We start from the raw sequence: 16970 nt of genomic DNA on the forward strand, positions 1-16970 counted from the left end.
AGAATTTAACCCAACCCAACTCCAAAACAGAGGGGCGGGGACTACGTCTGTCGATGAGCTAAGAGAAAAGGATTTTACGGTAAGATTTTACAAAAATCCATTTTTCTCTAGCGCTCATCGACAGACGTAGTCCTCGGTGATACACCACCTTCGGGACGTCCCAGAGCAGTATTCACAACTGAGGGGTGGGAAAATGGAAATCAAATCCCAATCTAGAAGGCCCAACCGGTGCCAACTAGAAGTTTACAATGCTCATCCTTAATGATGAGACTCAACAAAAAAATTTTCAAACAGAAAAAAACCCTCGAGGTAGACCACCGGTCTCCTCAAATTGCGGCCTGCAAAACCTTGCGGCCAAATGAGGCATCCGCCGATGCCGTCACATCAATTTTATAGAATTTTGTAAAGGTATGTACCGACGACCAGGTGGCCGCCTTACATACCTGGACTACTGACGCCTGATGGCGAAAGGCCCAGGAAGTACTGAGCGCTCGAGTGGAGTGCGCCCTAACAGGGAACGGAGGACTCTGACCCTTAATAGAATAAGCCTGTACCACCGTCTGTCTAATCCATTTGGCAATGGTTGCGGCAGATGCAGGCAAACCCTTTCTGGGGCCATCCGTGATCACAAAAAGTGAATCCGTCTTACGGAATGATTCCGTAGCTTTCAGGTATACCCTGATTGCCCGAACCACATCTAAGGAATGCAACGCATGTTCCCGATGATGCTTGGGCTGAGGACACAAGGAAGGTAGTACAATATCTTCATTCAGATGAAAATCTGAAACCACCTTAGGAAGAAAAGATGGCTTAGGATGAAGTACTACCTTATCCCTATGAATCACTAGGTATGGGGACTGGCATGATAATGCAGCCAGTTCTGACACCCTGCGAGCAGAAGTAATAGCCACCAAGAAGGCCACCTTCTGGGATAAAGTAAGCAAGGGAATCTCCCTGATGTTTTCAAAAGGAGGTTTCTGTAGAACCGACAAAACCAAATTAAGATCCCAGGGCGGTAAGGGCGCGCGGACTGGAGGAGCCAGGTGCCGCACCCCCTGGATGAAATTCCGCACCAAGGATTTGGTAGCTAACGGCTTCTGAAAGAAGATTGCTAATGCTGAAACTTGACCCTTGATGGTGCTCAAGGCTAGCTTCTGCTCAACCCCTTGTTGCAAAAAGGCCAATATTCGAGACACCGAATAGGTACGTGGAGGAAATCCTAAAGATTCGCACCACGCAATATAAGTCTTCCATGTGTGATAATAGACTTTGCTGGAAGTCGCTTTCCTTGCTTTAATAAGGGTAGGAATGACAGAAGTAGACAAACCTCTGTCCTTCAGTACTTGGGTCTCAATGGCCAGGCCATTAAAACCAGCGACTGTAAAGCACGAAGGTAACTTGGTCCTAGAGACCACAGACACTCCCTGAGACGAAGTTCCCACGGAACGTCTGCGACTAGCATGTCCAAGTCGGCCAGGCCGGCTTGAGGAGGCCAGCCTAGAATTTCTAGGACCACTGGCACTGATTGGATCTGAACCAGGCGTCCCTAGAGCTATCTGGCCCCGACCATCCGAGAAAGTCTGGTCGTTTTCTGTTTCCACACATTTATCAGATACCTGATAGTTATCAGGAAGGGTGATCTTTTCTGGTTGAACCTCAGGGACCGAAGTCACCCGACTAGAGGCTGCTTGGCCTATCTGGTCAACCAGATCCGATTCCTGTGAGGTATCGGGACTAATCTTAGGAAAGGGTAAAGGAAAAGATCTATTCAGGGAACGGTAACTACCGCTTCCTGTGGTACTTAAATGTTGGAAGGGAAGAATCGCACCGGTAGTAGTGGTTGATGCTCGATCTGATGTCCTGAATACCGGTGAAAACGTCCCCCCACCCTGAAACCGGGTGGGGGCGCACCTTCAGGCTGTGTACTCCTTTGCTTCGGGTCTGGCTGGGTTGGTCCTCTGCTTGTCCGACCAGCCCTTCTTGAATCCTCCTGGAGGAGTCTTGCCTTTCCCGCTAGTACCAGCCGGGCGCCCTTTATGGGCGGTAAAGAAAGGTCCTCGCTTGTTGCGAGGTCCCTTAGCTTTTGCAGCCTGTGGCAAGAAAGTGCTCTTGCCCCCAGTGGCATCCTTAATGATTTCATCTAGGTTGGCCCCAAATAGACGATTCCCCTGAAAGGGGAGATAGGTCAAGGTCTTTTTGGAACCTAGGTCAGCTGACCAGCATTTTAACCACAGCACACGTCTGAGGATCACTGCTAACTTAGATGCATGCCCTAATAAGGGAGTTGTGTCCAAGGCTGCGTCACAGATAAACCGTAGCCCTTGTATGATCTGTTCCATCAAATCAGATGTCTCCTGGGGAATATCTTTTCCCCTAAGATCTTGGCGTACCATTTTCGCCCATTCCGTAAGTGTCTGGGAAACTAGACCAATAACAATTACTGGTCTAAATGCTGACCCTATCAGAGAAAAGATAGTGCGGGACTCTGCTTCTATCTTTCGATCCACCGGATCCTTAAAGGACGAAGTGTCCTCCACTGGAATAACCGTGGCTTTATTCAGCCTGGAAATAGGCGGATCCACGACTGGTGGTACCGTCCATTTCTTAATGATGGATTCCTCAAACGGATAGCGTCTAGCAATACGCTTGGAAATAGTAAAGGTACGTTTAGAATGCTCCCATTCTCCTTTAATCTGATTACCAAAACATTTAGGTACCGGAAAAGCCTTCGCCATCTTCATGGGCTTATTAGTACCGAAAGGCCTCTCTGTTTCAGTTGCCTCTGCCGGTAAAGCCTCAAGTTTTAAGGTTTCTTGCACTGCCACAACTAGTGCGTCCACCAATGCTTCTTCCTGAATTATAGCAGGAGAAGAAGCGTCCTCCTCACTGTCTGAGGGGGCTTTACCTGGGATAACAGCCCTTGCAGAGGAACCTGCAACTGCAGTGACCATCTCTGAATCTGAGTCAGAGGTGTCAGATAGTATAGGGGTAGGCGGGGGTCGCTTCCTTGACCCCCGTCCCTGACAGGCCGCCTCCACCCGAGCCACCATAGACTCCAAAATTGCTGTAAATGATTCTATACTCTGTGCACCGGCGGGTCCCGAGGCCCCCTCGAGGGAAACAGGTGGGGGAATATGTGTGGCAGGGTCCATGATAACTCCAGTTACTTCCTGGATAATATAATTCAAAAGAAAAAAAATTTTTTTTTTTTTTTTTTCTGACCCCCAGCGCCACAAAAAGCCCCTTAGTGTTACCTGCTAGGGATCCCTATCGATCGAGAGAGAGAGAGATAGACCCCCAGGCTCACCACTTGATGCTCAGAGTTAAACTGCAACAGCTTACAGCGCTGTCTTGACAAACAGGAAGTCTTTTGGCTGGCTGCCCAGGAAGAAGGGAGGCGGCTCCGCCCCTCTGCACGCCTTCCGGCGCCTCCCCCAAGCTCCACGAGGTGTAGGATCACCTCAAACATGGCCGCCCCCATGCTGGAGACACGAGGCTACGCCAAAATGGCGGCTCGTGCGATCCAGCAAAAAAAAATGGCGGCGGCCTGTGCTGACTAGCGGTGTGCTGCAGGGCACACAACACTCTCTCAGCATGGGGATATGGCGTGGTTGGCGGTACCGGCCCTGGCGGACCGCATGGCCGTTCGGGAGGCCTGCTAATAGCTGGAGATCTGATTTGGAAGGCAGTCTACATGTCCGTGGCTTCTGACTGGTAGGTAGCTTATACTTAACCCATAAGATTCCCAGAATGCCACAGATTACATCTTTAAAACATGTATACAATAGATTGTTAGCTCCCAAACCAAGCCTCCTGGCTTTTTGCACACATAAAATCACACTCAAAGTAGGAGGATTTGTGACATGTTATAGGATAGAAAGAACTCTTTCTTACCATACAGAGAGGGGCCCGCGTTCCCCACAAAACCAGTCAGGGAAAAAGGGGGAACATACTACTCACCATACCGGAACCAGGCGGGCACCAACTCCTGACAGTACCCCTCTCCACCGGGGCGGGAGGGCTGTCGACCGATACGGACGCCGTGACTCATGGTCTTTGGCGTTTCAGCGAGACGTTTAACTCGCAGGTTCAGTCCTTTTAATGGGACTTTGTCGCGGCCGACCCAGCGCGGAGCTATGGCCTGCACGCGCTCGTAGGCTGAACTGGGGTGACCACCGGATCTCAACATCCAGCCCGTCGCCCAGTTCAGCTTTCTTGCTTGAAGATCTCACAGGAACACTGGAGAAAAAAAGCTGTCTAAAAAATCCTTTTAGAAAAAAATTCTTGCCAGGACCTAAGATCCCAGCAAGGTATCTAGGTCCTTACTCCTAACTAGACAGAAAATAACTGATTTGCTGAGGCAGAGAGAGAGAGGATATACCCTCTGGGACTGCCCCTAGGGTGTGGCCAGAGCTTTTTAATTTCCTGTCTAGTCCTGCTCCTGCGGAGGTAACATAACCCGAAGGTGGTGTATCACCGAGGACTACGTCTGTCGATGAGCGCTAGAGAAAAGTAGTTTGTACCCCCACTATTGGGGCACTCGTGGCTTGCTCCCAAACCGCACTGCTTGCATCTATTACACAAAGAGCGGGACTCGGCCCTTTGATTGCCAATGGCCCCCACTACCTCAAAGACAGACCAGGAGTGAGGGGAGTGAAGACCTGCAGACTAGCACAGCGCTAGATCGATTGAGAGCTAAGTTAACCATTTCGGACCAGAAGGATTTGCCCCCTTAATGACCAGGCAATTTTTTGCGATTCGCCATTGCGTTAATTTAAACGGACAATTGCACGGTCATGCAACACTAGCGACCACCCACACACAGTCCCAGCATAAGTGAAAGGAGGGGGGGTGCCTGACAGGGAGGGAAACCCAGGGTCTGACCACCGTCCCATGGAGGGGCCCATGTCTACCCCAAAACCCTCGGGGGGTTTGGACAACTACTCACCATACCAGGAACCAGGCGGGCAGCACTCCAGACAGAACCCCTCGCCATCAAAATGGGGGGGGGGGTAAGCTGTCAGCCAGGAATGCCGCGAGGCGTTAACTCACAGGCCAGCCCCTGTCCGGTGGGGCCATGTTGCAGCCGACCAAGCGCAGAGCTAAGGTCTGCGCACACTCGCTGGCCAGACTGGGGTGACCACCGGACCTAGATTATTTAGCCCGTCACCCAGTCTGGCAGTTGACTGTAGACCCGACAATAAAATAAAAAAATCCATCTAAAATGAAAAAGTGCCAAAAGATCCCAGCAAGGAACTAGGTCTTTACTGCTGAATGACTAGGCAGACAAAAAAAAAAAAAAAACCTACCTATAGTACCTGTAGTAGAGAGGGCGTATGGGATGTAAATTTTGGCTAGGCAGAAACCGGGAAGCAACTGGAAATATATATTATATATAGATCAGACACAGGACTGCCTGTAACTCAAAGAGCCTGAAGAACATTATGTCCAAAGCAGGGAATAGGATGTCAAAATGTTCACCTGGTAGAACATGCTAATAGAAGACTAGGTGGCAGCCTTACAAATCTAAGGAGAAAAAAAAAAAAAAGTGGTAAATGACTCACTCACAGATCAGTTAGTTTGCCTGGAAAAGGGAAGGCAATCACCTGATCCTTGGAGACTATAAGCTTGGATGATGGTCTGCCTGAACCACCTAGAGATGGAACAAGGAGGTGCACCTACTGAAGCATTCAGTAGCAGGTGAAAGACTCGCAGCTCAAGCAACATCAAGACAATAGAGGAAAATGTTCTTTTGGTGAACTAGAGCCAGGAAGAGGAACAGAAGAACAGTGTCTGGGAAAATCATAAACACTAGACAAGACATTCCAGGCTTCCTTACAACCTTGTATATACTGACCCCAAAAAGGGTTCCAGGATAGGGCTGCCAACTCAGACGCTAGCCTTGTAGAGGTGATGACTACAAGTAACACCACCTCATGGGTGAGCAGAGAGAATGTCAAATGCTTTAAGACAGCAGTTTGATGGTCAGAGAAGCAGATTCACATCCCACTGAGACAGAAATGAATGGGAGGGATCTACATGAGAAACCAGACTTGCGGGCCAGATGCTGTTCCACACCCAGCTGTAGGAAGGACAAAAACATCAAGACTCCGATGCCTGTCCCTCAGAATCTGCACTTCGATAGTCACTGACTTTAGTGGCATGGCTAACAAAGGCAAATCAATCCTTGAGACAGAAGATCCCAATGATCTGGTGGAGCCCACAAAAATGTCTGCTGGGAATCTTACTGGTTCCACATCTGCCTGGACAAATGGGGATCACCAGAATGCCCTCATCTCAATCCTGCAGAAGGAGGTTTCAGGGGAGGGAAGGCATAGATCAGCGTGTACTAAACTCCAAGTGATCAGAACATCCACTACTTGAAGTAGCATATCCCTATACCCAGAGACAAAACCTGTCCAGTTTGCTGCTAAACCTGGAGGTCCAGACATTGTGGCCTCTACCTGCAAAAGGTCCTGACCACCACTATGTTTAGGTCCCCCAATCTCCCAGGTGCAGGCACAGCCAGGTGATGAGTCTCCTGGTCCAAATTCATATTTTTAGTTTTAGAAAAGTTCTTCAACTTGGCATAGGAAAAAGTTAGGACTTCCCACCCAAAGAAGCAAGTATAAATAAATAGATTTAGAGGTTTTTTGATATCAGGGGAATAAGTTGCTCTAAAGTTAAAATTATTGTATATTAAAAAGCATACTCACTTGTGTGCTATCTGGAACTTGGCTGGGCTGAGATAGCCGGGGCTCAGAATGTACTGGGGAGTGGAGAGAGAGAGAAAAAAAAAAAAAGTGTTAAGAGCCAAGTTAAAGTATAACTGAAAGCAACACCACCCTCTACTCCATTTTTACGCCTTGGATAAAGTGGAGAGGGATTAGACTTAGATTTTTGTGGTCTGTGCCTCCATTAGGGACAGTCACCCATTTGTCCTTTTTACCATCGTTGAAAGCAGCCCACATTTTGGGTTGTCCACAGAAAAGTAGGAGGGGAATCTTCAATGGGGACACTAGTCCTGGTGACGTGCACCCCAGCTCAGGAATTCCTTTAATTTTCAGGGATTTCATGTCACATTCTGTTTAGCTATGCAACAGGAAGGGAGGGGAAAGCTCCATAATGGGACACAGATTGGGGGGGGGGGGGGGGGGGGGATATTGGCTACAGTTTGCATTCTAGTCAAACCCCAAGCCTAAATCTACACATCACCAATTTAACCTACCCTGTATAAAAAAATAAAAATTAAGATGTCTATACTTGCCTATTCTGAATTCGCTCTGGTCAAATTGTTGGCTTCCAACACCAGCTTCAGTGTGGAGGAGAGCCAGAGAAAACTGCTGCACAGCCTGTGAGATGACCGTCAACCATAGACTTAAGCTGGATACACACTAGCCAACTTGTGTTAGAAAAGGTAAATCTGAAGGAAATCTATGTAGTGCAAGGGCCTGACAGATTGCATACAAATTGAAAGTTTAGGTTTGACCTCATATTATACGGTTTTGGTAAGTCTAAAGGAAAAAAAGTCTTCAGAAAATCTTAGTGTATGGCCCATTACTATTATTGGCCATACACACTAAGATTTTCTGAAGACTTTCTTTTAGACTTACCAAAACCATATAATATGAGGTCAAACCTAAACTTTCAATTTGTATGCAATCTGGCAGGCCCTTGCACTACATAGAAAAGGTAAATCTGAAGGAAATCTAACCACAAAAGTGGGATAGTGTGTATCCAGCTTTAGACAGCCGCTGTGGGCTTTTCCTCCTTTACACTGAAGCGGTCACTGGAAGGCAGTCATGCAAGTGGAGCAGCTTCAGAATAAAGTATAGGCGTCTTTTACAGGGTAAATGGTCTTAAGGTGTGACTGGAATTCCACTTTAAGCTTTATTTAAGCTTTCAAATCTTTATGTCTTTATTAACCATTCTAAAGAACACAGACACTGGCAGGAGTACAAAAAGCACAATGTTTAATCACATCTGATAGAGGGCAGAAAGATACTCAGGAAACTTACCTGGTGGGCAGACCATCTGAGGCAGCTCCATGCTTTGAGCTGGATTCATAGGTTGCGCAGACACAATTGCAGGATCTATTGGTTGGTTTTCAAATTCCAACATAGAGTCCTGCAAAAGCAAGGGGCACGATATAAAGAAGAAGAAGAGGTTGCCATGTCAGGGTACATTTAAATAGCACAAAAATTAGATGTTCATTACTTACCTGCATGAAATTATATGGACCTTGCATCTGGGCCATCAGATCCTGAACCTTCTGCCTTCGTACAATGGGATCAGGCTGGACTTGGGAAATGGCATTTAGTGATAGGGGCTCAGAGACAGACGGGGATGTTGGTTGCTGCTGCTGGAGTGAGTTTACGACCTTTGGGGAGAGGGAGGGAAGAAAAAAAAAAAAAAAAAAAAAGTAAAAATCACTATTTTAGATAAAGTATGAGTAGAGGAAGCGGCGGGGTTATTGGTTGCCTATGAGTAGTGTTACCCTGGAAGTTCACCAGAACTTCTAGAATCACTAGACTAAAGTTGTATTTCTTAAAAAGACATCTCTGGGTATAATACTCTTCAATATAACTGTACACTGCAGTATCTCATCTCCAGAAGATCAGGATGTGCAAGATAAGAGTGCAGGATGTCTTCACCACAGAACCCATTATTCACAGTGTAAAAATGCAGAAAGCAGAATTGAAGTCAAACCTTATGATTTGATGACAGCACGGTGCTGAAAAGTGCACAGCCAGAAGAGCAAATAAGACATCCCTATAGCATCACAAGACTGGATTTTGGGTGGGTATTAAACACAAAGCATTGGATACAGCCAGTGGGGGGGCTCAATGGTCAATATATACCAGAGTTGGACTGGAAAATTACCAACTAACCTGAAAGTTCTACCTAGTACCAAGCAGTTTAACAGAGACACACGTATTTTGGCATACAAAACTGAGCCTTCTGATTGATGAATGTGCTAAACACAAGAAAATCCACCAATTTTAACCACTTCTGCACAGGAAGATTTCCCTCCTAATGACCAGGCCATTTTCTGCGATTCCGCACAGCATTACGTTAACTGAAAATTGGGAGGTCGTGCGACACTGTGCCCAAATAAAATGGATGTCCTTAATGGTCCTTAATGGCCACGATCAGCATTTAGCGGGACTGCGACATTGCGGCAAATTGGAGACCTGACATTTGGGGGGGTTACGACCAGTGACATTACTACAGTAATCAGTGCTAAAAATATGCTACTGTACTGACATTGGCAGGGAAGGGGTTAACATTGGTAATCAAAGGGTTAAATGTATGCCTAGAGGGGGTTTTTTAACTGTGGGGGTGGGTTTATGGAATCAACACAGGAGCCCCGTGTTGATTGCTGACAGAACTGTCTGCTGCGTTTACAACAGCAGACCACCGTTCTGTCTCCACTGGGTGCGATTGCCCGGCTGCAACCATGGCCACCACCCCCCGCAGATCAGCTTGGGGTGGGAGAGAAAAAAAAAGAAAAAAAAAACACCCCACTTACTTCAACGGTTTCTACTGCCCATTCTTGCACTTGCTCCTTCTCTCCGCTGCTGAATTGGCTCTCCGCCATAAACTGTCTGTTTACAAACTGCAGAATGAGGTGTCTGTTAATTGTCATCCTAGTGCAAACGTAAAATATGCTATGCCAAAAGCAACATTCTGTAGCTGTACATACGACTCAAAATATCAGAACAGACCTTCGCTAGGTTCACACTTATGCGTTTGCAGCTGACACAGCAGTCGTTTAAACAAGGAGAAAATAAAAATGAATTTTTGACTTACCGTAAAATCAATTTCTCTAATGTTCATTGACGAACACAGCTGACCTTCTTAACCACTGGGTTATACTGCCCCCTACAGGAGTAGGACAGTAGGCAGGAAAAAAAAAAAAAAAAAAAAAAAGTCTGGCTATGCCTAGAGCAGTCCCAGGGGGTATACTCCCTCTCTGCTATACGCACTGTTTTGTTACAAGCAGTATCCGAAGAACTACAACTCCACAGAGGGCTGGGTGCTGTGTCCATCAATGATCCAGGCCCTGTTAAAATTGGCTGTGATTCCCTTGGGTGGTACCTGGTTGAGATTGGTAGATACAAGATGCTCGTCTGATCTTACTGTCAGCTCTGTAGCGCTATTGAGACGAACCCCTTCCTTTGTCCATACCGATGTCAAAGATTTGTCTCCACTGAGAGGTTCTACCTATAACTATGAAGAGCAGCAGGGAACCCCTAATTAAATCAGTTTTAGCAATCATACTGAAATTGATTACTCTTTTGACCATTGGAATAATGCTCAACGCACTGGAGACAATAGGGACCAAAAACCCCCTACAGCGGTGATCAGGATGCCAGCTAAAAAATAATCGCTATAATGCCACTTGGTTTGCCAAGTGTCGTTGGCCTCAAGACCACCCAGGCACCAAACAAACAGCCAACCAGGCACTGCAAGCATGGAGACGCTGCATTCCATGCCTGGTTGGGTCTGAAAATAGCAAAGAGATGACCCATATCCGAATCGGAGTGAACTACTGTAAAGACTATAGAGACTGGAGCATAAACAGTATGGTAGAATTCCACGATACCTAGACCATAATTACCATTGCAACTCCTGAGGTGTCCAAATCACTACCTAAAGCATGGACTAACAGCACTCTTGACCATCAGTGTAGAAAGGAGCGACCAGGAAAGTGCTCGGACCACAAAAAAGAAATACAGAAACTGCCAATCAGTTACTACACATATGAGCAATAGGTAAGGACAATCATACAGTACTTTCTTGCAATATAATGGTCTCATCTGAATGCAAATGTCAGGTTTTCTTCCTGTGCATTAAGTCTGAATCAGGGATATACCATATTCCCCTAAAGCTAAAGGACTGGAATCATGTCCAATAAGCTAACAGTGTCAGGCCCAGGGAATGGGTCAGTAATACCTGAATGTGCGGGATACGATTGTCTTGTAGATGAAGCCTCAGGAGCTAGGTCTCCTGGGCAATCCATATGCATGGACAGATACAACCGAGTCAGGCTCCTGCCCAGAGGCCTGATCCCTAAACCAGGTGCGCACACACACACACACACACACACGTAGTCTATGTATAGACAACCACATTGCCAACTGCTTATAGTTGGAGTTAAAGCAGTACGCGTATAATAAAAGATTCCCAAATCACGGCCCATATACAGCTTAGGCCCATGCACAAAAGTAGACCATCAGTAGTATCAAAAAAAAAAAAAAAAAAAAAAAAAAAGCCACAGATAATTGGCAAAAGCCTTCATCTGCGACAAGGAAAACTTAGGTAATGGACATCTAGTTGCGAATGTTCAACTAATCTTCTACTTCATGTCCATGTCAAAATATTGAAATAAATGTAGACGACGAAGATTTTGCAGTCAAGACTCTTGGGCCCTCAAGATGGTGTAACTACCATCTGAATATATTCAAAAGGGATGCAGTAGAAACAACTGAACCCCAATGTCATAAAACACAGAAGGATAAAAGTGTTCTGTATAGTGCACCATCATACAGAAACTTCTGGGGACAAAAAACGGCTTCTAAAAAGAAGGCTTTTTAGAGACGCAGCATAGATGGAGTAATAGTTTATGAAATGCAGTCGGAGATTGCAAATTAATGTTTCATGAGAAATTCATTAACAAAGGAAATCTAGTTTAACTACAGCCATCAGATCCTGCCCCCAAATATATCCACCTAATGTGTACGTTCAAGATAAACATAAAATACCAGCATACTGCAGAACCCTGAGGACAGTCATGGTGCATTCAAGTAAGATACCCCCTGGTTGGCAGTGCATACACAATTGAGGTTTATGCCATCAAGCAGATTGCAGAATCCAGGACCTAGGTAAAAAACTTGCTCTGTGGCTACCAATGCAATATATTATATATATATATATATATATATATATATATATATATATATATATATATATATATATATATATATATATATATATATATATATCTATATCTATATCTATATCTATATCTATCTATCTAGTGTAAGTACTGGGGGACTTTTACCTAAAGTGTAAAAAGGTGAGCGCACCAAGTGGTGTGTGTATAGCAGATGCTAGAGGTACAACTTCCACTCCTCCCTGACCATGGCCAAAATGTTTATTTGGAATGAGTCAGCCATAGAGAGAAGTACACTGAAGTAAACCTGAATCTCTCACTCAGGTGAGAAGCACCCAAAGTCTCTCAATTCCTGATGTCCTAGGCTGGCCATACATTATACAATGCCCAATTGGATACAATTGAAAGTGTTTAGTGTTGACCTCATATCACTCGGTCTTTGGTAAATCCAAAGGAAAATTGCATAAGATAAATGAACATGCATGTTCAGCCCTAACCTGGTAAGGTCTGGTAGTTAATTAAAGCTGCCGACACGCTGAGCCTGAAAATGTGCCCAGAGCAGTCAGAAGTACACCACCTGTCTGTGATAACAAGCAGTCATTAAGCACGTTTTGCTGGCCATAGACTAGCCGAAATAGACAAACTCATTTTCGAAAAAAAGGGAAAAATCGGCTGTGAGAGCAGACGATCGTGTCATCATGTAATGACAATTTCGAAAGATAAATCGTTTAATGGACATAAATGAATCAATTTTTCATTCAGTTTGTCACATATACCTAGTGCAAACAGGTCGGCCGAGAAACACATTAACCTTTCAATTGATCATTAGTTTATCGTTTGGCAGATTTTCAAAACGGTTCCTTCGATTTTTCTGGTCTGAAAAGTTGAAAACGATTTTCTATTTGTGCCCATTAAGTGGACGAAAAACAGACGATCAGACCAAATGACAGCTTTTCAAACGATTTTTCAGGAGGTGTATGGCCAGCATTAGTATATGCAGCCTTGTATAGAGTACTAACCAAGATCCAGTCAATTAGATGCAGCAGGATCGACACCAAAATCAAGCACAAAGACCTGATTGCACTCAGACTGAAGAGGAAGGTGTCTGACTTCTTTACAGGGGAGACTAATCCTTTTAGGATTCCAAGGGATTCTTTTGCCACGTTTGCTTATGCACTTTGGTCCAGCTGGCTGCCATTTGCCTCATGCTTAGGGAGGAAATATGCACTGCTGGTCTTAGCCAAAAATCGCTGCTACCACTAATTAGCATTATGTGCATAGTAGTTTGGCAAGTACAGAAGTGACCTCAGCATGCTTTGGCTTACCTTAGAGGGACCCAGCTCGCAGGCTTTGCAGGGAAGAATGGTGCAGCATCCAACATGGTCAGCTTCAAGCAAACCTCCAACACATGTTCTTTGAAAGCTTTCCTGCCTCTTCTCTGCCTGCCTCCAAACTGCCTCAGTAGTATGGGTGGACACATACGAGAGTGTGCTCTGTTCTCCCTGCTGCAGGTGTCTGGCTCCGTAAAATTAAGGTTGTATGTTCCAGGTTCCAAAAAACGCCACCTTGGTGAAACCGGAAGGGATGTCACTCGCTGCACCTAATCAGGATGTACAAGTGACAACAAGAAGTGTGTACCACACATCCGCTCATACTTCCCCAAGATGGCGCCAGTGAGCAGTGATGTCATCACATCTGACGAGCAAGACACTGCCATCTTGGTCCACCATGTGCTTCAGATCACAGCAGGTAGCAGCCAGTGCCTGGGGGAAAAGAGCAAGTACCCCTGCAGCAATGAGTGAGACACTAAGGGCGCTATCAATAAGTTTGCAGATTTGGGGGATGGTTGAACCCCCCCTCCAATGAAACAGGCAAAAGAGAAAAAAAAAAAATTAGGGGGTCCTCTAGTTGCCTGTCCTGAAGCTGCCTAACCTCCCTAGAGGCTTGTGCAGGCAGTCGGACGAGGAGGCCCTTGCAGTGGATTGTAGATCTCACAGGAAAAATCAAGGAGAAAAAAAAAAAAAAAAATTGCTAGGACCAGAGATACCAGCAAGGAACTAGGTCCTTATTCCTGACTAGGCAAGGAAAGGAGAAAAGAAAAAAATATATATAATATATATATATATATAGTACCTATAGCAGGGAGAATACCCCCTGGGACTGCCCATTGGCATAGCCAGATTTTTTTTCTGCCTAGTGTCCTACTTACTCCTGTAGGGGGCAGTATAACCAATGGTTAAGAAGATTAAGAGCTGTGTCCGTTAAAGAACAATACAAATTTTCAGAAAGGAATGCAGAGCAAACACATTTTTAAGAAAACTATATTTCATAGACCAGATCTTAATGCATTATGCCGCCAGCTTTAGAGAGCAATGAATTCCAAATAGACAATCATTTCCATGTAAGCAGCTGCACAAAGCATTAATCTCTCAGAGTGCTGATTACACCGGATGCAGGGTCGTGTACTATCTACATCAGCAGAAGTGGGCCACTCCAAAAACCCAGCAACATCCTGAGCTATGCTAAAGGCCTTACCTCGGTGGACTCCACTTCACTGGGCTCAGTATATTCTTCCACAGCTTCAGGTTCTAGAAACGAAACAGACATACAATCATAACTAACCAAAAAAGGAGTCTGCATACAAATTCAATTTTAAACTAGTTTATCAGATACGCTTCAAGCTAAATACAAGTAAAGAATGTGCATCAGGGTACTTCGAGCTGACTCCATCAGACATCAGGTTGGCAATCCTGCTCTAAAAATTGCCTTCTGGACTATGCACATCTCCAATGACCCCCTACCTGCTGCCTGCAAAGTAAACTATGGGCTGAATAAAAAACACACACTACCCCACCATTCATGCTTAATTGTGTGGAAGTAAAAAAAGTCCACTGTCAGCTCTTTCATTCAGCAGCCATAACACGAGCAACTGTCAAACAGCAATTACATGTCACAGGAGGCAGTCACTGTTTGGGCCACTAAATATTTTCCAACTAGTTCAGTCCACCCACAGCCCAAATTTTAGGTGATTCAGCAGTAATAGAGATGCACTGAAATTTCAGCAAGCCCAAAAAAAAAAAAAAAAAAAAAAAAAAAAAAAAAAAAAAAAAAAAAGTTATTGGCACTTGGAAAGAAAGGTGCAGATAATGGCAACGAAAACACGCGCGATCTTGTCACTTTACTGTGCTTATGTTTTTTTTCATAGGTCATGTGATTCAAAAACCACATTTTGATGAGTTTTCAATGCAACAGGGAGGTGCGTTTTTTTACTGACCAAAAATGCAGCAAGCAGGATTTGTAGCACCAGAACAGAAGCGCAATGGACCAGTGTGAAGACATTGAAAGGCATACATTTTTCTTGAGCTTATCTTGTGCTAAAAGGTTCCAAAACATTCATGATATTGAAGAGTCGAATACAATTATACATACACACACTTTCGGCACCAAAAATTTATATTCAATGCACCTCCAAGCAGTAATTAAACTAAATTCAAGCTGTATATAGCCAGCTTAAGACAGCAGGCTAAGTAAACAATGGCTTCTAGCGCAGGCAATAGAGTTCTAGAAAAAAGGAATCTCTGCCAAAAATACATTTTTTTTTTTAAATATAGGGAACAAAATACACAAAAAAAAAAAATTATTATATATATATATATATATATATATATATATATATATATATATATATATATATATATATATATATATAAAAAACTCCTGCAGAATTAAACCTGCACCAAAAAGCATCTGCAGGTTCTCATGACTACACCAAGGATGTGTGCACATGGATTTGTATAAGTCATAGCGCACCCTACAGAGAAACACCAAAAAAAGTGAGCCTAGGCAGCAAAGGTTGCAACTTATGGAAAGGGAACACCACACTTACCAAGCTCGGGTGCTTGTTCTTCTGCAGGCGGCACTGCGAGGGGTTCCTCCTCCTCACACAGTCCATTCTGGTGATTTTTCGTATTGTCAAAATACCCACTCTGGAGGATACGATCCAGTATTTCCCGCAAAGCTTTATCTGCAAAAACCAAAGAGAATACTTCTAAACAGATAGTGTAAGGCACATTGTGACCTCGTCTATCGTCTAGTACAGGGTGATGCAAACAGTTTTTTTTAACCCCCATCTAGGAGGGTGTGTTCAAACTCCTACCATAGTTACTACAAGCATAGAAATTGCCATGCATAGAGTACCAAACCACAGTGCAGCATCACTGTTTTCAGACAGGGGCCAATGAGATTTGAAGAGGACAGTCACATGGTTAAAATAAAGATTCTAATCCTAATGTTTTAGGAATGGATTAATTGTTGGTTATACAACTCTAAAAATGGGATTTTTGATTTACCCTAAAATCCATCTCTATGATGTTCATTGATGGACACAACTCTTGATATTCATAGCCATTGGGTTATACTGCCCCCTATAGGGGGAGACTAGGCAGAAAATAATTCTGACTACACCCATGGGCAGTCCCAGGGGGTATACTCCCCCTCTCTGCTATAGCCACTTTTTTTTAGCAGTGTCCGGAGAGTTACAAATCCAGAGGCGTGGGTGCGGTTTGTCAATGATCAGAGAAATTTATTTTACAGTAAGTCAAGAATCCCATTTTATTTAGTTCATTATTGGCCACAGCTCCTGATATTCATAACCACTGGGACATCCCAAAGCAGTGATAAACATGAGGGGTGGGGGGGGGGGGGGGGGGGGGGAAATTCAAGGCTAAACAGTAGCCAACCAGGCAACAGGAGCTCAAAAAAAATAAATAAAACACCATTGCTCAAAGTGGATCAAGTCCTCTAAACAGCAGCCTGCAAAACAAGCATCTGCAGACAACACATTCACTTTGTAAAAAAAAAAAAGTGTGCACCAATGACCAGGTGGCCGCCTTGCAAACCTGCGTCACTGACGCCTGATGACGGAACGCCCAGTAGGCACTAAGTGCCCTAGTAGAATGCGTCTTGAAAGGGAAAGGAGGAACCTAACCCCTGATGGAATAAGCCTGAACCATCGTCTGTCTGATCCATTTAGAAATGGTGGCAGAGGAAGCGGACAACCCTTTAAGAGGTC

General features: G+C 44.7%; 1 protein-coding gene across 3 annotated transcripts in view; it reads right to left on the reverse strand.

Moving 5' to 3' along the window:
- CAPRIN1 (cell cycle associated protein 1) overlaps positions 1-16970 on the reverse strand; it is a 73460-nt gene that overhangs the window by 15222 nt on the left and 41268 nt on the right. For all 3 annotated transcript variants that reach the window (XM_082269809.1, XM_082269810.1, XM_082269808.1), the window contains exons 7-12: positions 15786-15923; positions 14435-14487; positions 9533-9619; positions 8222-8380; positions 8019-8127; positions 6717-6769 (exon numbers count right to left, since the gene is read on the reverse strand). In XM_082269809.1, coding sequence (XP_082125935.1) covers positions 6717-6769; positions 8019-8127; positions 8222-8380; positions 9533-9619; positions 14435-14487; positions 15786-15923 — 599 coding nt within the window. The remainder of the gene's footprint in view (positions 1-6716; positions 6770-8018; positions 8128-8221; positions 8381-9532; positions 9620-14434; positions 14488-15785; positions 15924-16970) is intronic.

Source organism: Pelophylax lessonae, assembly GCF_965119305.1.
Source record: "Pelophylax lessonae genome assembly, chromosome: 10".
NCBI lineage: Eukaryota > Metazoa > Chordata > Amphibia > Anura > Ranidae > Pelophylax > Pelophylax lessonae.